This window comes from Nansenia antarctica (assembly GCF_963989245.1).
Source record: "Nansenia antarctica genome assembly, chromosome: 18".
Classification (NCBI taxonomy): domain Eukaryota; kingdom Metazoa; phylum Chordata; class Actinopteri; order Argentiniformes; family Microstomatidae; genus Nansenia; species Nansenia antarctica.
In genome coordinates, this window is record NC_137691.1 from 1,798,028 (window position 1) to 1,823,027 (window position 25,000).

At 46.2% G+C, this 25,000-nt stretch overlaps 2 protein-coding genes across 2 annotated transcripts in view; both read right to left on the reverse strand.

Moving 5' to 3' along the window:
* The window catches only part of cass4 (Cas scaffold protein family member 4), a gene marked incomplete at both ends in the record, with an annotated part of 17,478 nt that extends 14,617 nt beyond the window's left edge, over positions 1-2,861 (reverse strand). Inside the window, one exon of the mRNA XM_080548478.1 lies at positions 2,796-2,861. Coding sequence (XP_080404604.1) covers positions 2,796-2,861 — 66 coding nt within the window. The remainder of the gene's footprint in view (positions 1-2,795) is intronic.
* A 2,614-nt stretch (positions 2,862-5,475) lies between these two features.
* On the reverse strand, positions 5,476-11,314 carry cstf1 (cleavage stimulation factor, 3' pre-RNA, subunit 1; the record flags this gene model as incomplete). The annotated part of the gene is made up of 6 exons (XM_080548196.1): positions 5,476-6,351; positions 7,167-7,296; positions 8,584-8,844; positions 9,786-9,983; positions 10,297-10,574; positions 11,146-11,314. 6 exons carry the CDS (start codon positions 11,312-11,314, stop codon positions 6,092-6,094), a joined length of 1,296 nt encoding a protein of 431 aa, XP_080404322.1. The 3' UTR covers positions 5,476-6,091.
* Positions 11,315-25,000: the final 13,686 nt, after the last annotated feature.

The following is a 25,000-nucleotide window of genomic DNA, read 5'->3' on the forward strand; positions in this document are numbered from 1 at the left end:
TTTACATGTTGGACATTTTAGCAGACGCTTTTTTTCCCAAGCGACTTACAACACAACTATAATAATAATAATAATAATAATAATAATAATAATAATAATAACTTTTATTTGTATGGCACTTTTCCTGCGAAACGTTGCAGCTCAAAGCGCTTAAAGCGTGATAATGTGTATATAAGTTCTCATGGTTGGTCAGTCACAGGATGTTCTAGGATCTACACAGAAGAGCAACCCAGTAGAATCATGTCAGGGTCAGGGTCAGGGTCAGGGACTCGACACAGAAGAGACAGATCTGGGGGGTTTTGGGGCCTGACACAGCAAGTCATGCTTATGTCAACGTCATTGAGCCGGATGTGAGGAGGTTGATTCCACTTCTCCATCCTACCCTCTAGCTGTTTCAAACCCACTCATGACTATCCATCGACTCCTGCTGTAAGATGTTTAAAAAAAGAAAAACACAGTGTTGGTCATTTAGTGACGCAACGTTTCCTAAAAATAGAAAATTGAATGGAAGAAAAAAAAAAAGAATGGAAAAAGACAATTAAGCACAAGTCAAACTGGTGGGAGCTGAGTCGGTTGAACAAACATCCACACGCTCATTTCCATTTTAGTAATGGTGAGAAAACGCTGTGATGAATGATGATGCATCGTTTCCCTTCCCCTATCTGTGTGGGACTGATGTGACCCACTTCACAGTGCAAGACAGAACGCTCCCTTTGTTCTGTCTCTCCGGGGAGATAAGGATGGATGTTCTCAGGGTACCGTCCATAACCACATTATGCACTTCTTCCTTTGGTGTTATTTTAAGGTCTGTTCAAGAGCTGCTTGATGACATCATCGGACTGTTGGTTGTTTCATGGATGACAACACAGGTCCTCAAAATAAACGGTTTACGTTAACCGATTATCTTTGATTAATGTCTAATTGTTAACAGTTAGTTTATTGATGGTTTCAACGACCTGGTTTGATTTACAAGCACTTTAGGAGCAGACCTTGAATATATCAAGTTGCCTGCAAAGTATAGTGTTACCTTCCAGATTGTATTTTAGTATCTGGAAATGTGATACCTAGGAAGTATTAGTATCAAATATGGATCTGACTTCTGCTATTGACACTTCTTTCTTTCTGAGTGTATAATTTCCATTTTATTGGATAGAGATAGTGAAGACAGACAGGAAAGTAAGGAGAAGAAGGGAGAGAGGGCATGTCAGCCGGATTTGAACTCGTACCAACATGATCATGTGTGGGCTGCTGACCATGGTGCTAGACCCCTGGACCACCCCAGGCAAGGCCACTATTAAACTAACAAATGATTTGTTCCTTATTCTGCAAGTGCTAAGCAGACATTTTCAGAATTAAGTATACCTGTAACAAAATCTTTAAAAAAAAAACAATGCCTTTAACAGCATATTTAAGAATGATTGTTCTACACTCAGTATAGCAGTAAGCAACTTAACTACATGACATACTGCAGACTTGGTTCTTATTCACAGAATAAGCACTAAATAAGTGTTGATATGTGGTGTGTGAATGCCAATGCTTTACCAACTGACGACAGCAGCATAAAAACGGACACACACTGTGCAGTTAGTTAGCTCACACCGCTTCTCACCAGCTGGGCGTTGTGAAACTCCCATGATTGGGAGTTTCACAGATTCCTGCCATGTCCCAGCAGCTCTGTCTGACAGAACGAACCCAGCTGGGGCTGACGAGCCGACAGAGGGACAGACAGACAGACGGACAGAGGGACAGAGGGACAGACGGACAGAAGGACAGAGGGACAGATGGACAGAAGGACAGAGGGACAGAAGGACAGAGGGACAGAGGGACAGACGGACAGAGGGACAGACGGACAGAGGGACAGACGGACAGAGAGGTTCGCACACAGAGGGACAGACGGACAGAGGGACAGACGGACAGAGAGGTCCGCACACAGAGGGACAGACGGACAGAGGGACAGACGGACAGAGGGACAGAGAGACAGAGGGACAGACGGACAGAGGGACAGACGGACAGAGGGACAGACGGACAGAGAGGTCCGCACACGGGAAAGACACAGGAACCAGTCCAGACAAAGGTCCAGTCAATACCTCCCTCAGACACATACAGATATCTGCACAGGAACAAGTGCAAAGTGCAAACACCGCACTGCACTTGACCTCTCCATGCTGACCCTAACCCTAACCCTAACCCTACCGTTAACAGTGCAGAATAATACCTCTAACCAACATGATATCAGGGATTCAGTGGTTGCAATAAAAAAAAGTATAAGTAATATACTTAATTATATAAAAGTAATATAAGTAATTATGAGTGTAGGCTATGCATGCATTTGACTTTCCCTACTGTTAGGGGTTAAGATGGACTGTTTGGATCTAACGGAACCACGGTACATGGAACATTATGGTTCACATAAAACATAAAACACAAGAACCAAATACACACTAGTATGTAGAGACGCAACAGCTGGACAGGATGTCTCTCACAATAAAAGTGAATCATTTTTCCAATAAAAAAGTTCCTCATGTGTACTACTAACATCTAACATCGCTTTCCATCCCAACTCGATCTGCGAATAATATTCCCAATTGACTCCAACCAACCAAAAGCTTCACAGAAAAAAAAAACGAAAAAAAAAAAAACGTTAAGAACCGTTACTCTTAAAACGCGCTCCGCTGGTCTGTTGCGCTGTTCCGCAGCTTGGTTTCATCCCAGCTTCAAAGGGCCGTGTGTGTTAATGAGGCTCATAAAGCTCCATTCTCAGGCCCTCTGTCTCAGGGGCCACACTATCGGGTTACTCCAGCAGAGTTGAGCTGGGGGCACGGGGGTCCGTGCATGGAAATAGGAGGTAGCTGACACCGCATCTCTAAGTGAAATCCAAGCAGGTGGTCTTGCAAAGCAAAGCATTCCTTCTGCCCCGGAGGGCTACAGAACCAACAGCAAACGACTAACATCATTTTTATTAAAAAAATAATGTTGTAGGTCTTACAAGGGTTATTTCCACTATGCATAGAAGTATTCATTCATTTCATTCAGTTGTTCAACTTCTAAACATATTTTTTATAATCATAAGTTAACCAACAGGTGCAGCAACTCACCTCCATCTTCTCAAAATCAGAGTTCCTCAGTATCCACTAACACAGAAATATAATCCGTTCCCATTCAGTGATCCTTATGACACAAAGCCATGACTGGGAGAGTGTGTGTGAGTGTGTGTGTGTGTGAAGCCAACGCTTGGTGGTTTTGTCCCCTTTCTCTCTCACACATTATTGTCTGAGCTGTCACTGCGACCCAGACTCTTTACAAACAGGGCGGGGAGAGAGTGAACATTAGTCCTTGACAGACTGGCTTCCCCGCAGTGCTATTGGCTGCTGAAGCCCCCCCTTCTTACAACTGCCCCGCCTACCCCAACCCCCTCCCCTCCCCTCCCCTCCCCTCCCCTCCCCTCCCCTCCCCTCCCCTCCCCTCCCTCTTCAGCTCTGCTCAATTCACTCAGAGAGAATTCATGGTTTACTATCTCCGTCTCTCCATGTAAAAGCAGAAGGAAGTCAGCTGGTTCTCTGCTTTTCTGTCTAATTCAAAGGGGGTTTCTTTTCTTTTTCTAGAGTTTCCCCTTTTTCTCCAGTTTCTTTCCTCTGCACTTCTCTGGGGATTTTTTTTTTTTTTGGGGGGGCGGTTATTTGAAAGGCATGAATTCCTAAAGCGCCGAGACTTTGTTGTCAGGACAACATAAAAGAGAAAACCATGTCTGAGAAGTTGGGGTGGGGGGTTGGGGTTGGGGTTAATGGGGCAGGGGGAGGTCTAGGGCAAGCCAGACGGCCCCCCGAAAGATAGAAACATGAAAGGTAATAAACACGCAGAAACATCATGCTCATGGGACTTTGAGTCTACTTAAAAATATACACAAATAAATAAGATTATTCTTTATGCCTTTTCACGAGCTGCACCCCGCCTCTGGAACTCTCTCCCTCAACCACTCAGAGACTCACCCTCACTCTCCACTTTTAAATCCCACCTCAAAACCTACCTGTTCTCCCATGCATACAACCTCCCCTACCCCTAACCATCTCCCCTAACCCTGCCACCACCCCCTCCCCCACTGGACATGCATACAACCTCCCCTACCCCTAACCATCTCCCCTAACCCTGCCACCCCCCCTCCCCCCCTGGACATGCATACAACCTCCCCTACCCCTAACCATCTCCCCTAACCCTGCCACCCCCCCTTCCCCCCTCACATTAGTAGGATCATCTCTGCTGTCAGGAAAAAACAACCCAAGAAAGAATGAAAGAATTCACCCAAAATTCTTGCATCTTATTATGTCCAGGGGTGCAAACTGGTGATGGCCCAAAAAGGTGACACTAAGAAAAATGATCAATGCACGGATAACATTTTTGTTGATGGGGGGGGTGGAAAGCTCTAGCACTAACGGTGCTAAATGGATAGCTCTAGCACTAACGGTGCTAAATGGATAGCTCTAGCACTAACGGTGCTAAATGGATAGCTCTAGCACTAACGGTGCTAAATGGATAGCTCTAGCACTAACGGTGCTAAATGGATAGCTCTAGCACTAACGGTGCTAAATGGATAGCTCTAGCACTAACGGTGCTAAATGGATAGCTCTAGCACTAACGGTGCTAAATGGATAGCTCTAGCACTAACGGTGCTAAATGGATAGCTCTAGCACTAATGGTGGCCTCAGCAGCGGTCCTAACCTTAACACCCATATGACACATCATCATTATGTTGAAAACAGGTTGCTTACTGTGACTGTGTCCTCCACACTGTCTAGAATTGTACCGAGCTGCATGAAGCTACAAGTTATTTCAACAGCAGCGGAGTTTAGCAGACAGGAGGATTAGTTAGAAGAATAGTCATCATGTGACTTTGATGAGACGTAGACCCCCCCCGCCCAACCCCTCCCAAAATATTATTTTGACAGATCTACATGATTCGTGTGGATGACCTATTTTGAAGTAAAAGCAGCTAATTTAGCGGAAAGGTGACAAGTTTGCACCTCTGTATGTCGCAACTGTGAACCATGACAGTGAACCATGACTGTGGTTTCCTGTGAACTCTTCCGCCACAAGCAGCAGCGTTTCAGAGAAGCTCTGTGGTGCTCAGTGTGGTCAGACCATAGTCGTGGGTTAAACAAATGGAGGATTTTTGGGGAGTCATTTACCGTGTTATGTTAGAGGTCAAATGGATGTTTTTCGTGGCCTGGGGTGGTCCAGTGGTCTATCACCATGGTCTACACTACAGTGCACACATAAGTCGGCATGGGTTTGACCCCGGCCCATGCCCTCTCTCTCTCCCTTCTTCTCCTTACTTTCCTGTATCTGTCCAATAACATTTAAAATATGACTGGGACTGCCCCACTCAGAAGAAATAACTTTTAAAAATTGATGTTTTTCAACTTTTTAATAAAAATCAGTCATATCACATACATATAGACAGTAGAGAAACAAAATATAAAAGTGGAAAAAAACATCCACAACACCTCACCTACAATGTTGTTGTTTTTTAATCAAAAAAGCAGTACGATGAAACGTACCAGGGATGTCGATCGATCGATGTTTCCAGAAATCGTAAGCGTCTTAACTGATTAGCTACTCAATAAATGCTCTTCAATTAACTTGACAAACAAACTCAAGATCAATGTGATTCCCCACCAAAAATGGCAAAAAAACAAAACAAAACAAGGCTTGGGGTAAAGAGCTCATCCTGTCACTCTCTGAGAAACAGCGCCCCCTGTCTGTGAGGCAGTCATGGTGCAGTCACACAAACAAGTTCTCATCTAAAAATATGACACATTCACAGTACAGTCATAGAGAGAGAGAGAGAGAGGGAGGGAAAACAAGACGCAGCTTGACCCCTGACCTCTGACCAAACCCCAAGGAGACCAGGTATTTAAGAGTGTTAACGAGTCTTAAAGGCAACAGGAGAGCTCGGTGGTGGTGGGGGACAAAGGTCAAAGGTGACCCTCTGTCCAGAGCCCTGTTCCCCTGTTTCCAGTGTGACGAGGGAGAGCGTTGGGTTGGGGAGTCCGTCCGTCCGTCCGTCCGTCCGTCCGTCCGTCCGTCCGTCCGCCCCTCAGTCCGTGGTGGTGCGTCGGTACCAGAACCGGGCCCTGAAGTCGTCGCTGCAGGTCATGAAGCCGGGGTTGGTGGGCGAGTGGACGATGCAACGCACGATGTTGTTGTGGCCCAGCGACAGAAGGTTCTTCCTCTCGGCGGAGCGCGAGTCCCAGCAGCACAGGCTGATGGTCCGCTCGTCTGGCAGAAGGACGTAGTCCTCCGTGTGGTTGAACACGCCCTGCGTACGGTGCATCTGACGCCCACTCAGCCCCGCGCCTGGGGGGGGAGGAGGAGGAGGAGGGGGAGGAGGAGGAGGAGGAGGAGGAGGAGGAGGAGGAGGGGGAGGAGGAGGAGGAGGGGGAGGGGGAGGAGGAGGAGGGGGGGAGGAGGAGGAGGAGGAGGAGGAGGAGGGGGAGGGGGAGGAGGAGGAGAAGGGGAGGAGGAGGAGGAGGTGGGGGGGAGGAGGAGGAGGGGGAGGAGGAAGGGGAGGAGGAGGAAGAGGGGGAGAAGGAGGAGGAGAGACCGCCGTGTCACATGACGCCTCAGTCATTATATATAATAATAATAATAATAATAATAATAATAATAATAATAATAATAATAATAACAACCTTTATTTGTATAGCACTTTTCCTGCAAACTTTGCAGATTAAAGTGCTTTAACAAAATAACAAAATAATATAAGAATTACTATAAGATTTTAAACAAGTAAATACATATACAAATATATACAATAAAAATATATGATTATATGCCAATACTATGTAATTCAATTGAGGGTTTTACAAATCATAGGTTACAAAAAATATGAACCAATACAAAAACCACATTGTGGTCAAGAAGAGAAGAACTTCAACTCCCCACCCAAACACTAGGCCTTCCCCGACCAGGCTGAAATGACCATGATCGGTTCTTGTGGGCCGGCGGAGGCCTAGTGGTTAGAGAGGAAGGTCGCTGGTCCGATGCCCGCCTCAGGAGGGAGCTGCACGTGCCCTTGAGCAAGGCACTTAACCCCTAATCGCTCCAGGGTCTCTCTAACTAAACCACTACTCTCAGTAGAGAACAGCTGATCAGTGGAAGGCGTGTCTCACCCGTGTACTTGACCAGCGTGCGGCCGGTGGAGATCTCCCACAGCTTGGCCACGCTGTCCTTCCCCGTGGACAGGATGTACTTGGAGTTCTTGGAGAAGACGGCGGAGCAGACCTCAGCACCGTCATGGGCCTGGAAATGAAATAGAATAACATAATAATGAAAACAACTATCTGACCAGACAGGCTATTTCAGGATATCTCTTACCACCTAGACCTAGGACACATCTCTTACCACCTAGACCTACGACACATCTACTACCACCTAGACCTAGGACACATCTCTTACCACCTAGACCTAGGACACATCTACTACCACCTAGACCTAGGACACATCTCTTACCACCTAGACCTAGGACACATCTCTTACCACCTAGACCTCGGACACATCTCTTATGAATGAATGAATGGTCTTTATTGTCATTGCTACAGTACAGGTACCAAACAACGAAATTTAGGAGGGGTGGCTCCCCTAGACCTAGGACACATCTCTTACCACCTAGACCTAGGACACATCTCTTACCACCTAGACCTAGGACACATCTACTACCACCTAGACCTAGGACACATCTACTACCACCTAGACCTAGGACACATCTCTTACCACCTAGACCTAGGACACATCTCTTACCACCTAGACCTAGGACACGTCTACTACCACCTAGACCTAGGACACATCTCTTACCACCTAGACCTAGGACACATCTACTACCACCTAGACCTAGGACACATCTACTACCACCTAGACCTAGGACACATCTCTTACCACCACCTAGGCCTAGGAGGACAAATCTAGTCAAATCTACTGTAGTTTACAGAGCCATTACAGGATGGAACTCTTTACCCAAACATGTTCTAGAGGCACTTTCAAGAAAACAATAAAAGAGCAACTTAATACAATGAACTCTGAATGAACAGTAGATGATTTATCTTGTTTGCTGATCTGTTGTATTTCATTTATTTATTTATTTTATTCCTTTCTTTTGTTATTAGGATGTATGTACGTATACAATGTTTACAATTGTCTGTATAGTATATCATGTTGACAATTGTTAAAATATGATTTGTGTGTCGGACCCCAGGAAGACTAGCTAATGTCATGGCATTGTATATAAGTTACTAGTTCATTTATATGTTTATAAAAGTACATACTTACACGCTAACTCCCCCCTGTCTATATACCCCCCTGTGAATAGGCCATAAGGCCAGTAAATAAGTATATACGTTTACATAATAGATACATTCTCAGATTCCTACCGATTACTTATCCCCCTATTTTTATCACTCCTATTTATGTCTCATTCTTGTTTTTTATTGTCTTAGGACTGTGTTTGATTGTTAGCACCTAGGGTTGGCATTTAAATGTCCTTCATTCATTCATTCATAATGGGGATCCTAATAAACAACCAAACCGACCGACCTTGTCGAAGGTGGTGACACAGCGGTTGGACACGCCGTCCCACAGCTTGATGGAGCCGTCCTTGCTGCAGGTGACGTAGCTGTTGGCGCTGTGGTTGTAGCTGACCCCGCTGATGGTGTCCGTGTGCTGGTCCAGCGGGTTGCACGACACGAAGCACTGGAAGGTGTTCACGTCGTAGAGGCGCAGGGTGGGGTGCTGCGTGCCCACCAGCAGGAAGTCCCCCGACGGGTGGAAGGAGATGGAGCGCAGCATTTCCGCTTCCTGCCGGGGGAAGGGAGAGATGTGGCTATAAGCGGCTCGCCGATTAAAGAATGAACTAACTGGGAACGGAAATCAAATCTAGGCAGTGAGAGAGAGGAGGGGAGGGGAGAGGGGAGAGGAAAGCTCTGTTCATTATTGAACTCATCATCACTCTCTTCTGTTGTAGAGATAACAGATGAGGAGAGAAGGATCAGGCGGAGGGATGGAGAGAGAGAGAGAGAGAGAGAGAGAGAGAGAGAGAGAGAGAGAGAGAGAGAGAGAGGGGGAGAACAGACGGAAGTGTGGAGCCCGGTGAAGGAGGGGGGAGAGGGTGAAGGAGGGGGAGAGGGTGAAGGAGGGGGGAGAGGGTGAAGGAGGGGGGGGGTCGCAGCTACAGAGAGACTCTCCTGCTAAACATCAAGAGCCAATTAAAACCAGGAGGACCTTCTCCTCGTCTCCCAGCATGCAACAGGAGGGGCTACAGTAACATGGCGCTGAGTGCAACCACCAACCAATCACGTTTTAGATCAGATTAGGTTCAAGTTTATTGTCATCGCAGAGTATGAGTACTATACAACAAAATGCAGTTTAGCATCCAACCAAAAGTGCAAATAGTGATATAAGAACATGTTTGTTTGCCTGATTGGCATATACCTTGATTATCAATTCTCAAGTGGTGATTTTCACCTTCACAGTAAGTGCTATAGATTGAAACTGTGCCACTATGTTTAAGATGCTATACCTAGGAACCTTTGTTCAGTGAAGTCTGTGTTCCTCCAGGGACATGTAAAAGGGTTACCCCACCCCCACTGTTTACACGTGTGTTGCTTCACATCGCAAATTAGCTGTGTTATGTGATAAACTACAGAAGACTTTCAGTAAAGTTCCTAAACTGGGTTAACACGTCTGCGTGTGTTAATTACCACTCAGGTTACAACAGTAACAACATGTTTCCCACGAACCTGTACGTGTTTGAAGGCTCTCTTGGCCGAGGGCTTGGAGTAGTCGAACAGTTTGAGGGTGTAGTCTCTGGATCCGGAGGCCAGGATCTGCTCCGTGGGGTGGAAGGAGAGGCAGGTCACCTCGTCCACGTGGTCGTACAGCGTCCGGATCACCGGGTGGTTCTCCATGTTCTGCTGGGCCGTCTCGTTCATCATCACCTAGCAACACGGACGCAACACACAGACACACACACACTTATCACACTGTACCTTTTATCTTTTGTTTTGTTGTTTTCTGTACAGTGTCCTTGAGTTTGAGAAAGGAGTGCTTTTTTAAGAAGTATATTCTATTGGTTTCTTATTGGTTTTCAAAGGGTTATACTTTTTTTTTTTGCTTTATGCCATGCACATATTTGAAATAAACATCAATAATCAATCAAATAAAAATAAAAAGTCTTTGACTTTTTTAGACCACTATATCTGGGTTAGACCACTATGTCTCGTCTCCCCCGTCGCGTCCCGCGTGTCTCACCTCGATGGGCATGGCGCTCTTGGCCAGCATGCGCTCCGTGTCCAGGATCTTGATGGAGGCGTCGGCGGAGCCGGTGGCGATGAGCTGTCCGTCGCGGCTGTAGGTGGCCACGCGGCACGGGCCCTTGTGGGAGGTGACGTAGCAGGTCTCGTACTCCGAGGCCTCGGGGGACATGGTCTGGACGTCGGCGTCGAACTCCAGGTCGATGCCCACGCCCGGCGCCACCATGTCGGACCGGCCGATGGCGTACTGGACCGCGCTGTCGTCGTTCTCCATCCCTGAAAAACAACCGACGAGCCGCACAGTCAGAATCTGACACATTGGGCGCTTAGGTGGCGTAGCGGGTGGGGTTAAGTGTTGACCATGTAACCGCAGGGTCCCCGGTTCGGTTCGATTCCGGCCGGGGACATGTCCTGCACGTCATCCCTCCTCTCTCTCTCTCTCTCTCTCACCCGTCCTTCCTGTCTAAATCTCTACTGTATCTGTCAATAAAAGGAAAAATATGAGTGGGACTGCCCCACTCAGAAAAGAACCCAACAACTTTAGAATCTGACACATTCATTTTATATTTACATGTTTCACATTTAGCAGAAGCCTTATTCCAAGGCTCACCTAGCTATCTTAGAGAGAGAGACCATCGCACTCTCACCTATCTTAGAGAGAGAGAGAGCATCACACTCACCTATCTTAGAGAGAGAGAGAGAGCATCACACTCACCTATCTTAGAGAGAGAGACCATCGCACTCTCACCTATCTTAGAGAGAGAGAGAGACCATCACACTCAGCTATCTTAGAGAGAGAGACCATCACACTCACCTATCTTAGAGAGAGAGAGCATCACACACTTACCTATCTTGGCCAGTTGCATCAGCTGCTCTGAGGGCGACACCACACTCTGCGGCTTCACCTCGTTGACGAGGTTGTTGGCGATGTTGGTGTAGCCGTCGTACAGCAGCTGGCTGATGATCAACTTGTACAGGTGCTGCCGGTCCCGCAGGGTGGGCTTGTTACGATACATCTTCTGCTCCTTCAGTCTGTCAGTCAGTCAACGACAACTTGGCTGGAATATAACCACAGACAGACGTGTTGCTCATCGTTAAAAACACGGTCATGAAACCTTGAGATATGTACATAGATTCAGATTCAGATTAAATGTAATAGGCTAGGTGCACGATCTCCACTACTTCCTGAAAGGCACCTTGCATGAACATATCCTGTCTCACTGACTCTATTGGTTTAATTGATTAATCAGCTGTGCGGTAAACTGTTGGAACACACAGTGCACAGCTGATCAATCAATTAAACCAATCGAGTGAGACAGGATATGTTCATGCAAGGTGCCTTTCAGGAAGTAGTGGAGATCGTGCACCTAGCCTATTGTCATTGTCATAGCAGTACAAGTTACAGTTGTGTTGTGTGTAGATCATGCTGTACATATCCCATCCCTGTGTCTCAGAGCCCACAGCCTGTATTTGTGTATACTTCACTATATACAACATATTTGTCACATATGTATCATAGCCTGTACAATTGCACATTGTATATAATCTCAATTTATACATCCCACTGCACATATACGGCAGCTACTAGATTGAAATCAAGTGTAATACTGAAACACAACTGTGTACATTTCAAGCCTGCAAACTGCGACACTTTAAATGAATGTGCATTGTGCAATAACACTATGTGCAATATGACAACCCTCGGGTACATAAGGTTCAGAGATAGGAAATGTTAGAATAGGTATAGCATAGCATAGAGTACAGCACAGTGTTTTATTTGTATAGTATACTGTATAGTATAGTGGATAGTGTACATAGCCTTTATTTATGTAAACCAGCTCTTTTCCCTTCTTGTTTTTAGTTTTTTCCCTCCTAGCACCAGGGGAGCCCCCCCTCCCAAATGTCGTTGTTTGGTACCTGTACTATCAATGACAATAAAGACCATTCATTCACATGAGCTAGCTAGCTAACAACATTAGCTTAGCACAAGCCTGCTGAATCAGACACCGACCGCATCAAACCTGCGCAGATGTGGTTTTATTGGCTGTTCTTATCTGAACCACAACGAGGACATCTGTATAGATATGATATAGTCGTAGATTTAGACAAGCTCGGCTTGTTATAAACTTTTAAAAAGCCAAATACCTTAGCTTGCAACTGGCGCTTTGGTTCCAATGGACGCCGGTGTACGTAATTTACGTAAAATGCACGCGTTGTATGTAATGTACGTAACATCTACGCGTTGTACGTAAACATGTTTGTGCCTCTGCTGCCTCTACAGGCGTGGCTGGTTCATTGCGCTGCGCAGTTTTATTTTGTCGCACAATTAATCAAATAAACTTGCAAACAACTAAAACATGAAGAGAAACTATTGAGTTGCCAAAAATCTCATTTTCTTTCCTCATAGCTACAATATGCAATCTTTCATAGCGACAGTATATGGTTTATTCTTGTTTTATGATGTAGTTTATATTATTGCTATTGTGTATTTTATTGATTACTATTGTTCTATTACTGTTGTTATGCTGTGTGCAGGGCCGGCCCGTCCTACAGGCCATACAGGCGGTCGCCTGGGCCCCCGAAAGGCGGGGGGGGGGGGCCCACTCATAGTAAAAAAATAAATTAAAATGTAATAAAATAAAAATGGTTTGATTAAAAGGTCTTCATGTCCGGAATTGTGAAACCTCGCAATCGAGCCAAACAAGTCTTGTGAAAAAATGTGTTTATTATTATTTGTATTTTGAATGATCACGTGGGTGTGAGTGGGCGGGGCTGAGTGGGCAACGGTCATCTCCGTCACTCAAGAGCACTGTCTGTGCAAGTATGTCGGGTAAGCATGTCGGGTATCACTCTGGCGCCCAAACAAGATGAAGATGAGGAAAAACAAGCAAAAAAGTAGAGGTATGTACTGTATGTATGTCCTGTCCTTGAATTTCATTATTTAATATTTATGTGTGCTGCATGGAGGATGGTAGCTAGCTAACTCTAGCTGACTAACTAGCTAGCTAGCTAATATTGCTGCTTAGCCAGTTGAGGGATGGAGACACACTAGGACCAGCTCGGACAAAGTGGCTCTAAAGTTAGTCAAGTTACGATGCCAATTTTTAAGACCATGGTGATCAATGAAGCAGAGGCATCAAACAACTGTCGAGCAGCCAAGAAATATGATATTACAGAGTGTAATGTTAGAAGTGGCCGTAGGACAGGGCCCAAAAAGATCGCTTCCAGGAGATTGACAGGAGGGTGTGTGAATACGTGACTGAAAAACGTAATGAATGTATGCCAGGGTTTTTCCTGCATAGAGAATTATGAGCGGCCGCCTCCGTCATATTTCTAGCCGCCTCCAATTCTCGACAAAACTCTGACGGTCGTATTTTCTATAAGCGTTGCACTCGGTGGATTTCTGTCATTTCCAACTGCAATTGCGGCATTGAGCCGACGTGGTGGCGGGGGCGCTGTTTCGCAAATAAGTTAGCTTTCGTTTTTGCTAGAGAAATAGCTGATAGTTGATAGTTGATTCAAGGAGAATACATATTTGAAAGTACAGAATGCCAGCCTGAGAGCCTTATATTGCATTATATTTTGAATGGTCATCTGGTGCCTGAATATTGTGTTTTCCTTTACATATTCGGGTCAATATGGTAACTATGAACTAGCTTGCTTAAATTGCAGCATCGCCACCGATTCAACATATAATATTTTTTAGTTTCAGAATAGAATAAATCCCTCTGAAATTGTGTCAATAAAGCCTACATCATATAACGTTACACTTATTTGATTAAGTTAATTAATGTTATGCTTTGGCTGTATTCCTGTAGGAGCTTTGTTGAAATTCTTGAGTGGGCCCCCATTGCTTTAAGAGGATCAAGTGACACATTGTATCAGCCAGACAATGGTAACTTTTTGAAAGAGGTGGAACTTCTTGCTAAGTTTGATCCTGTAATGCAGCAACACATTGCAAGGATATCATCCACACTACTTGGGGAAAACTGTTCAGAATGAACTAATTGCAGCAATGAGTGGCAGAGTAATGGAAGAAATTGTGACCGAAATCAAAGCAGCCAAATACTTTTCAATCATATTAGATTGCACCCCAGATGGAAGCCACCAAGAACAAATGTCTGCACTCATTAGAATAGTCAAATTCAATGACATGCCAGAAATCAAGGAACATTTCATAGGTTTTCTTATAGCAGACGAAAGCACTGGGGAAAGTTTGGCAAACCTCATATTAAAAAAGTTAAAGTAACGCAATCTCCCATTTGGTGACTGCAGAGGTCAGGCTTATGATAATGGAGCGAACATGCGTGGGAAACACAAGGGTGTACAGGCCAGACTCTTAGTAGTGAATCCCAGAGCCTTTTTTGTGCCTTGCGGGGCACATACTGTTTGGCTAATCCATGGGAGGGTTCATTTGGGGGGTATGTTATTTGTTGTTGGTGATTGGTTAAAAGTATGCATGAGTGGAGTGATTGGTTAGATAGAAATGGGGGCGGGCTTAATGAGTGTGTTTTGAGAGACAGGGGAGAAGGGAGATCAGTTGTATAGAGAGATGGGAGTTGGTAAGTTGAGTTCTGTATGATTGTGTAGTTTGTTAAATCTTTTCTGTTAGTTTGTTCACTGTTGTTTATTTACATGTACTAATATCAATGTATTGTGTTCAGTTTTACAATCTGTTTATTAGAGGAAGAAGGAAACCAAACCGAATTGTGTCAGTCTCATCATTTCACCCGTACTGCCGGAGCAAGCAGAAAATTCACCATTCAGCTAACTAGAGGGAGAGCTGAACAATTGTAAAACACCCGCTGACGACCGCAGGAGGACGGACCGTCAGTTAGCTAAGGAATACAAGCCCGGTTGGACGCAACAGAAGCTCCGGGAGGACAAGGATCCATTCACCGGAGATAAGAGCAAGCTAAAGCCTGGTCAGGTTAGTGACGGAGCCGCGGCGCCCGCAACTGTAGCTAACTAGCCACTTGCTAGCCAGCGTAGCATTAGCAAACTAAGCTAGCGTTAGCCCTGTTGTTGCAATAGCGCAGCAGGCACGCGGTAGAGCTTATAGCACTCAAAGCTACAGCTAACTAGGCCGGCAACGGAGCCGGGGCGCCCGCGACCGTAGCTAACTAGCCACTTGCTAGCCAGCGTAGCATTAGCCAACTAAGCTAGCGTTAGCCCTGTTGTCGCAATAGCGCACAGGCACGCGGTAGAGCTTATAGCACTCTAAGCTACAGCTAGCTAGGCAGGCAAGGAGTGAAACAATCCACGGCTATCTTCAACTGGTTAACCCAACTGCAAGAATCCACAGCCAGCTAGGCTAACCTACAAGACCCACCAAGAAAGGAATTGCGAGCTAATAGCAGCTACCCAGAGAGCTACCCACACCCAGCACTCTTCTCTGTGACTCTATTGACTGTTTGCATTAAAATAGGTTTGTGTGTACCTGGGTATTAAGTCGTCGGGGGGAGGAAAATCCTCTCCCACTTTATTATTTTATTTTTAGCAGTATCCCTGGGATGACCCCACGGTGAACCTGGTTCCGCTGCCGAAGACTAGTTAAGGAAGTGCAGGGACCAGCGCAAATCAGCTCAGGGAGTCAGAGAGGGCTGAAGATATAAGATAGAAAGACGAAACAGGTACACACAAGTTATTTCTGAGTCACAGGCAGAATGGAAGCACTAAGGACCGAAAGGGAAAAGTTGGCAGTCACTTTTGAGAGAGGATACCGCCACATCATCAGGTCAGTGGCATTGATGGGCGAAGATGACATGAAACGCGAGTGGATAGCGCTCCTATCAAACGCGAAAGACCTAAACTCTGCAGACGACAATTATGAGGAAGGTTTGCAGGCCAAAGCAAGTCAGGAACCTGAGACGGGTAACAGTCAGCTTCTTCAAGACATCACCAAGGCCGCTGAGGAGAGAGCTCAGAAGGTTGAACAGGTCGGTCACGTTTTAAAGGCCAACATGTGGACAAGGTTCGCGGGGGTCGAACTTTCATCCACAATTAGACGAGCAGAAAGGAGTCACGAAGGCGCGAAGAGGATCAGTCTAGAAGAGGCAACCCACGACGTTTGTAAAGAACGAAGCACACTCACAGAGAGCCTCATCATCAAAGCGCGAAGTCTGCTATCAAGCTGGGGGGAGTGGATCCCTGTAGTTGAGGCGTGCAACACGAGAAAGTCACTAGAGGAGCTGGAGGACAAAAGGGATGAACTTTGGGAAACGTTTGTGACTGAATTTGGAAGAGTTGAGAAGGAGAATACTGACAAAATGGCCGACAAGGCCGCCGCAGCAAAGCAAATGGCCACCGACGCTCTCGCCGAAGATGAGAGGAAAAGGGCCGACGTTCTCGCCGAAGATGAGAGGAAAAGGGCCGACGCTCTCGCCGAAGATGAGAGGAAAAGGGCCGACGTTCTCGCCGAAGATGAGAGGAAAAGGGCCGACGCTCTCGCCGAAGATGAGAGGAAAAGGGCCGACGTTCTCGCCGAAGAAGAGGCCAAAGATCGAGCGACGAATAGAGAAAGGGCCGACGCTCTCGCCGAAGATGAGAGGAAAAGGGCCGACGTTCTCGCCGAAGAAGAGGCCAAAGATCGAGCGACAAATAGAGAAAATAAAGAAGCCATTGCCAAGCTGGAAAGGAAAGCCGCTGAGGCAAGACTGAAGTCAGCTGATAGCGTGGCCGAGTTTGAGAAGGAGACAGCGAAGGTGAAATTGGGGGCCGAAGAAGAGATCGCTGAGGCAAGGCAGAAGGCGGCCGTGATTGAGTTGAAGGCAGCAGAAATAGCCGCTCAAGAGAGCGCCAAACTACTGGAGGCTCAGCGGGAAGCATGGGAACAAGCCCGGGAGGCAGGGCTGGAGAGCGCCACATATGGAGGCAACCGCACTAGAGCCAAGATCAAACTCCCTCCAACAAGGCTGCCCGTGTTCAGCGGGTGTATGAGAGATTTTCATCGCTGGCGGAAAGATTGGGAAAGCCTGCAGCGGCAGGGAGACCCATCGGGGTCGCCAGAGGTGAAGAAACTCCACCTCCTCGAGAGCATAGACCGAAAGGTTTTCGAGGAGCTCAAACTCTCGAGCTACCGCTCAGCGGAAGACGTATTCAAAGCCTTGGAGAATCGGTTTGGAGACAAGGCAACCATCGCGCTGCAAATTATTGAGGAATTGGAAAGAATACCAGCGGTAAAAGGAAACCAGCCGAGGAAAGCGATCGACCTTATTCAGGCAGTGGAAAGAGCCCTCATGGACCTGACAGACTTAGGAGAAGTGGGCGCTATGAAGAACCCACTTGTAATTAAGGCCATCGAGAGCAAACTGCCAGATCGCGTGCAGGAAGGCTGGTTTACCTTTGTAACCGAACCCGAAAACCAAGTCGCCCCAGACAAGCAATTCGATGCTCTTCTTCTGTTTCTGAAAAGGCAGGAAGTAATCCTCGAAAGGATGGCGCGAATCCGAGGCTCCACAGAAACCTCTGAGGGAACACCGGAGAGGCCAGTCAGATGGGAGAAGAGGGCATTCACGAGGGCCACGGAGAAAGACTCACCGGTAGATGAAGAGGAAGAACATCGAGGTGAAACCAGAGTCACGGGCAGGAACTCAGAAAGAAGAGAAGAGTGTGACATCTGTGGAAGCGATCAGCACGGTGGCAAAATATTCTTCTGCCAAAAGTTCAAGAGTGTCAGTCTGGCAGAGAAACGAGCCATAGTAAGGCAAAGCAAAGCCTGTCAGAAATGTTTGGGCATGCACGGCGCCGACGGGGAGTGTAGTAACCGGTACCTGTGCAGAGTGTGCAAGCGGGATGAAGGAAGGGCAAGTCATCACTACCTTCTGTGTCCCGAGTGGAGTGAGGGAAAGAAGACAGGGCCAGGGTTCGCTGACAAGCAACGAGAATTCCTGGATTCTTTGGGACTCAACCCTGAACAGGAAAGGAGGGCGAACGCATTCACCAGTAAGGCTTCGATGACGCTGAGCACGGGCGCAGAAGGCGGGGGTCTCTTCGCGGAGAATGGGCCAGAGGAACATCCAGTACTAATGATGACATTGATAGTCAAAACAGAAGCAGGAAATGCCCTGGGAACCCTCATAGACCTCGCCTCCGACACAAATTATATCACCAACCGGGCCGCCGATCGTCTCCAACTGGAGCGGAGGCAAGTAACACTGACCGTGCAGGGGGTCGGTGGAATGAAGGTCAGGGTCAAGACTAACAAATACCTGCTAAAGGTCAGGGCGTGGAGCAACAACAGATGGAGTCCCCACGAGATGGTATGCTACGGGCTCGACACAATCGCTCGTGCAGACAAGGTCATCAGTCCAGAGCGACTCTGTAAGTTCTTCCCTGGGGTCGAGAAGGAAGAGCTGGTCCGACCTAAGGAAATCGAGCTCTTGATCAGCCACCGAGAGGGACGACTCGCTCCACGGTGGAGAAGAGGGACGGGAGACTTGGTGCTGTGGGACGGGCCTCTGGGGAAGACCGTGGGAGGAACGCACCCAGACCTGTTTGAAAGTTGGGAAAGATCCGCACACAACTCCCAGACGCACTTTGCGCGTTCTCTGAGAACGGAGGCAGTAAGATTTGAGGAGATCCCCTGCAAGACGCCCAGCGCAAAAGAAGAGGATGGAGACCAGAAGCCGCAAGGTCATGAAAAGACCGGGAGAACAGCTGCAAGCAGCAAAGAGGTCCTCGAGTGGTGGAGCTGGGATAGCATCAGCGCCGCGTGCGAGCCAAAGTGTGGAGGGTGTCGCTGCGGAAATTGTCAGCCGGGCGGGAAAGAGATGACTCTCGCAGAGGAAAAGAAGATCAAAACCTACGCAATTACCCGCGTCAACATCGGGGACAAGCCAGCCGGATGCATCGCCCAGCTGGCCATGAGGAAGACGGCAAGGCTGCCAGAGGTCGCCCACCTAAAAGAAGAGCGGAGAGCACTCGAGGAGGACACCTATGTAGACGACATTCTAGCGTCTCATGGCGACAGGAGAGAGCTGAGGAGCATCACGGAGGGAATCGAGAGGACGCTCAACGCTGGAGGTTTCGCTCCGGAACCACGGATCCAGTCGGGTCAAAGTGGGAGGAGCAAAGAGGGCCAGCCTGCAGAAACGAGGGCCAATGTGGAGCCAGAGTCAGAGGTGTTGGTGCTGGCTGATCAGCTGAGCGAGGAAACATCCAGGGGAGTGGCTGTAAGTGCTCGAGACAGCGTGAGCATGCTGCAACGGAAAGCGTTCACTGCAACTGTAACACGCGCTCAGGCGAGGAAGGGGCTGGACCCGAAATGCGCCATTGAGGAGGAAGCAAATGCAAAGGGGACATCCACACCTGTTGGGAGTTCCAGGGACCTCGAGCATGAGAGGGAGAGGCTTTGGGGCGCTGCTCTCATGGACCTGATTGAGCCAGAACGCTTCAGTGAAGTAGGCAGGCTCATTCGGGTAGTTGGGTGGGTCCGGCGAGCTGTTAGGCAGTGGTTGTTTTGCAGGAGGGCTCCAGAAGACGCAAAGTGGGAGGCTACTCGCCTGAGGGAGACAAGAAGCGGAGTTAGCCTCGGCGTCCAGGAAGAAGTGGGACGGTTTTGGCGACAGTGGAGTCAACTAGCTGGGCCCGGACTTCTCATCCGCACCAAGTGGCACAGAGAAGCCCGAAATGTGGCCGTGGGAGACGTGGTCTGGTTGGCTGACCAAAATGCCCTAAGGGGGCAATTCCGCCTGGGGCGGGTTGTGGAAGCGAGGCCAGACGAAAAGGGGCTGGTTCGGGACGTAAGAGTGAGGGTTTGCCTAAGCCAGCCTGCTCTAGGAGTGGGGGCTTCAGGACGAAGAAGGAGCGAAGGCCGCGATCTCTTCCCAACGCTCGACCGAGACGTCAGGCGGGTGGTCGTGCTGCTTCCCGTGGAGGAGCAGTAAAAATGACTGTATTGAAGAGAGGGAAAGTTGTGGTCCATTTAGTTATAAAGGACCAATGGACCAAGTGGGAGGTGTTTGGCTAATCCATGGGAGGGTTCATTTGGGGGGTATGTTATTTGTTGTTGGTGATTGGTTAAAAGTATGCATGAGTGGAGTGATTGGTTAGATAGAAATGGGGGCGGGCTTAATGAGTGTGTTTTGAGAGACAGGGGAGAAGGGAGATCAGTTGTATAGAGAGATGGGAGTTGGTAAGTTGAGTTCTGTATGATTGTGTAGTTTGTTAAATCTTTTCTGTTAGTTTGTTCACTGTTGTTTATTTACATGTACTAATATCAATGTATTGTGTTCAGTTTTACAATCTGTTTATTAGAGGAAGAAGGAAACCAAACCGAATTGTGTCAGTCTCATCATTTCACCCGTACTGCCGGAGCAAGCAGAAAATTCACCATTCAGCTAACTAGAGGGAGAGCTGAACACATACTCTGAACTTAGTTGTGTCTGATGCAGCCAAAGCCTCCATAGTCGCAGCTAGTTACTTCGGATACCTCCAAAAGATCTATGTTCTCTTTTCAGCAAGTGTTCAGAGATGGGCAATCCTGAAAGAACATGTTCCGATCAGTGTGAAGTCCTGGGCAGAAACTAGGTGAGAGAGCAGAATCAAAAGTGTAGAGGCTCTACGCTATCAGGCTGCAGGGGTACGGGAGGCCCTCTTGGAGGTGAGGGATAAGGCCACTGATGGAAACATCCGGATTGAAGCCCAGTCTTTGGCAGAGGAGGTGGGCTCATACCGTTTCTCTGTTTGCTCGGTTGTGTGGTATGACATACTAGCAAAGATCCAGCATGTCAGCAAACTTATGCAGTCATCTGAAATGCAGTTAGATGTAGCTGTTGATCTACTCAGGAAGACACAGAGATTCCTTGCTGACTACAGAGTCACAGGTTTCGCAGCAGCTCAAGCAACAGCTACAGAAATATGTGATGGCATGAATGTGGCTGCCACACTAAAGCAGAAGAGGCTGAGAAGCACCAAACGGCAGTTTGACTACGAGTCATGTGATGAGCCTTTCACAGATGCGTTGAAGAGGTTAGAGGTGACATTCTTAACACTGTTGTAGATGCGGCCAAATTGTCTATTGAGGAAAGGTTTGTCTGTCTGTCCGAGGTGAGAGACAAGTTCAGTGTGCTGAAAAACTTTACTAATCTGACACATGATGAACTATCAACTCAGTGTGAGACACTTAGTGCTGCTCTAACAACAAACAGTGATCCTGACATCAACGGTAGGGAGCTAGCCCAGGAGTTAACAAACTTACCACAATTGCCTTCACCCAATATGTCCCTGCTGGACTTCCTATCATTCATTCACACCCAGCATTTGAAAGAGGTTTACCCCAATCTCTGGACAGCTCTTCGTATTGCGTTAACCCTACCAGTAACTGTAGCCAGTGCAGAGAGGAGCTTTTCAAAGTTAAAACTAATTAAAACGTACTTACGATCCACAATGTCCCAGGATCGTCTCACTGGCCTTGCGATTCTCAGTGTGAATCATAAAATAAGTGAGAGAATCTCATACAATGATGTAATCATTATCAATGATTTTGCTGCTATGAAGGCACGTAGAGTCAAGATCTAATATATAGGCTACTGTGAGTTATATATAGGCTACTGTGAGAAATATACTGTGATTCATATTGAGAAATATACTGTGAACTACTGTGGGCTATACTGCCAAATCAGCGGTGGCTGGTGAGTTTTATAATTTTGTTATTTATCTATTTTCTATCTATTTTTATCTCTTTTTTGGGGAAAGTGTGAATTTTATGTTTATATTTAAAGAATATTTAAGAATATATTATCAGCGGTGGCTGGTGAGTTTTTTATTTTGTTATTTATCTATTTTCTATCTATTTTTAATTTGATCTCTTTTCTTTTTTGAAAGTGTGAATTTGATGTTTATATTTAAAGAATATTTAATAAATCCATATTTTTGTTGCAATTCTACCTGGACTGGATATACGATTTTGTTGGTTTGAATATTTGGATGTGCGTCAAAACCCCTGTCTTGCCTGGACGGTGGTTACTAAATAGTTTGAAGCCACTACAGGCCAAATTGAGATATCTGCCTAACTACTCTCCTAACACTGCTGATTCACTGTGCATTATTGCCATCAGCCTATCAGAATGCGTGTTACATTCCAAAATCACTATCTGCCCAAGCCATCTCTTTGACATAGGCATTGTTGACACTACCTACTAGGATGGCCCAGTGACCAGGTGATTTTTTTTACTACGAGGGGGGGGGGGGGGCATTTTCAAGATCTCGCCTGGGGCCCAACAGACCCACGGGCTGGCCCTGGCTGTGTGGATGTGTTAAAGCACTTTGAGCTGCAACGTTTGCAGGAAAAGTGCTATACAAATAAAGGTTATTATTTATTATTATAATATCAGATAGATTATGATGAGAGGAGGGAGGGCAACGGGAACCACAGGAGGGCGCGCAAGTATCACTAATGACAGCAGGACTACAGTACTGTTCTATTCTATTAATGATTCTGACATATTAAACCCAACAGCATAATATAAACAGACCACCAGGTGGGCCTACCTGTCATTTTAATTTTCTTACTGTATTTTTAAATAATGCATACAAAGTGTATGTAAAACACTTTGAGATGCCCCTGTTGTATGAAATGTGCTATACAAATAAACTTGCCTTGCCTGGCCTCAATTTCATATTGCATATCAAAGTCTAACCTTGTATTAAAGGGATCATGTCTCAGAAACTAAAAACTTGATTTTCTTTTTTTTTCTTCATTGTTTATCTGGCAGGGAATCAAATCAAATCAAAGAAGGCACCAGAATTAGCCAAGAAGGCTAGTTTTCCATCCGTAGTCCCTGTGAGATTACAGCATACTGATACTCAACACAACTGTTGGAACACAGATAATTTTGGGGCGGCTGTGGCGCAGGAGGTAGAGTTGCTGTCTAATGATCGCAAGGTTGGCAGATCAGCGGTTCGAGCCTGTGGCCACATGTCGAAGTGTCCTTGGGCAAGACACTGAACCCCAAAATTGCTCCCAGTGAGCGGGGGCCAGCGCCTTGCATGGCAGCTTGCCGCCATTGGTGTGTGAATGTGTGAATGGGTGAATGAGAGGCCGTTGTAAAGCGCTTTGGAGCCGCAAAAAAGGCGCTATATAAGTGCAGTCCATTTACCATAACAGGAGGGGCTTTGAGCGAGGGCTTTTAAAGCCTCAGACATGCAGAGGTGAGAGAAGGACGAGGCCCACTTAGGCCTGATACAACACGACAGTCATGTCCGTGACCCTGTCACGCCAAAAACAGATGTTCGGGGGGCTTTTAGGTGGCGTAGCGGGTTAAGCGTTGACCATGTAACCGCAGGGTCCCCGGTTCGATTCCGGCCATGGACATATCCTGCATGTCATCCCTCCTCTCTCTCTCACCCATCCTTCCTGTCTAAAACTCTACTGTATCTGTCAATAAAAAAAATATGTTCCCGGGGTGATTCATCTATCGTCTTAGCCGATATGCTGTCATATTGGGATCTGTTAGACGTCATAGTAGTATCAATCATTTTGACCAAAATAGCTTGTGTTGAAAAGCCAGTTGCCAAGAGCTTTGGTCTCACAAAACTTTCCTGTGTGTTTGTCACAGTAAGTTTGTTAGCGCTGCTTGAACACACGCCATGCAAGCACCGCAACACCCACCCACACGTTTGCACATTCAATGAGTTTCCCACTTCCTGCATGGGGCTCCCCGCATGGGTCCAAAGCCCCTGTGAATAACAGCAGTCGAGCTTGGCACCACACAGACTGATAGGAATCACACCACGACTACGCAGAAAGCATTAATTGTAAAAAAAAAAACTATCTTTTTAGTGACCATGGAAGTGTAATAAGCGACACGTCTGTATTTTCTATCATGTTTTTATATCCCCATTTGCACTTCTGGTTAGACGCTAAACCGCATTTCCGTTGTCTGGTATTTGTACTCTGCGATGACAATAAAGTTGAAATCTAATCTAATCTAATCTAAATACTAGATATGTCCATGATATTGTACATACACCAAAGGCACTGTAAATAAAGTTTTTGGTAGCAATGCATACATTATACAGTACATACATACATACAGTACATACATACATACATTCATACATTCATACATACATACATACATACATACAGTACATACATACATACATCATACATACATACATACATACATACATGCATGCATACAGTATACAGTACATACATACATACATCATACATACATACACACATACATACATACACACATACATACATACATCATACATACATACATACATACATACATCATACATACATACATACACACATCATACATACATACATACATACATCATACATACATACATACATACATACATACATACACACATACATACATACATACATACATACATCATACATACATACATACATACATACATACATGCATACATACATACATACATACATACATACATACATCATACATACATACATACATAGCCTACATACATACATACATGCATACATACATACATACATACATACACACACACATACATACATACATACATACATACATACATACATACATCATACATACATACATACATACATACACACATACATACATACATACATACATACATACATACATACATCATACATACATACATACATAGCCTACATACATACATACATGCATACATACATACATACATACATACACACACACATACATACATACATACATACATACATA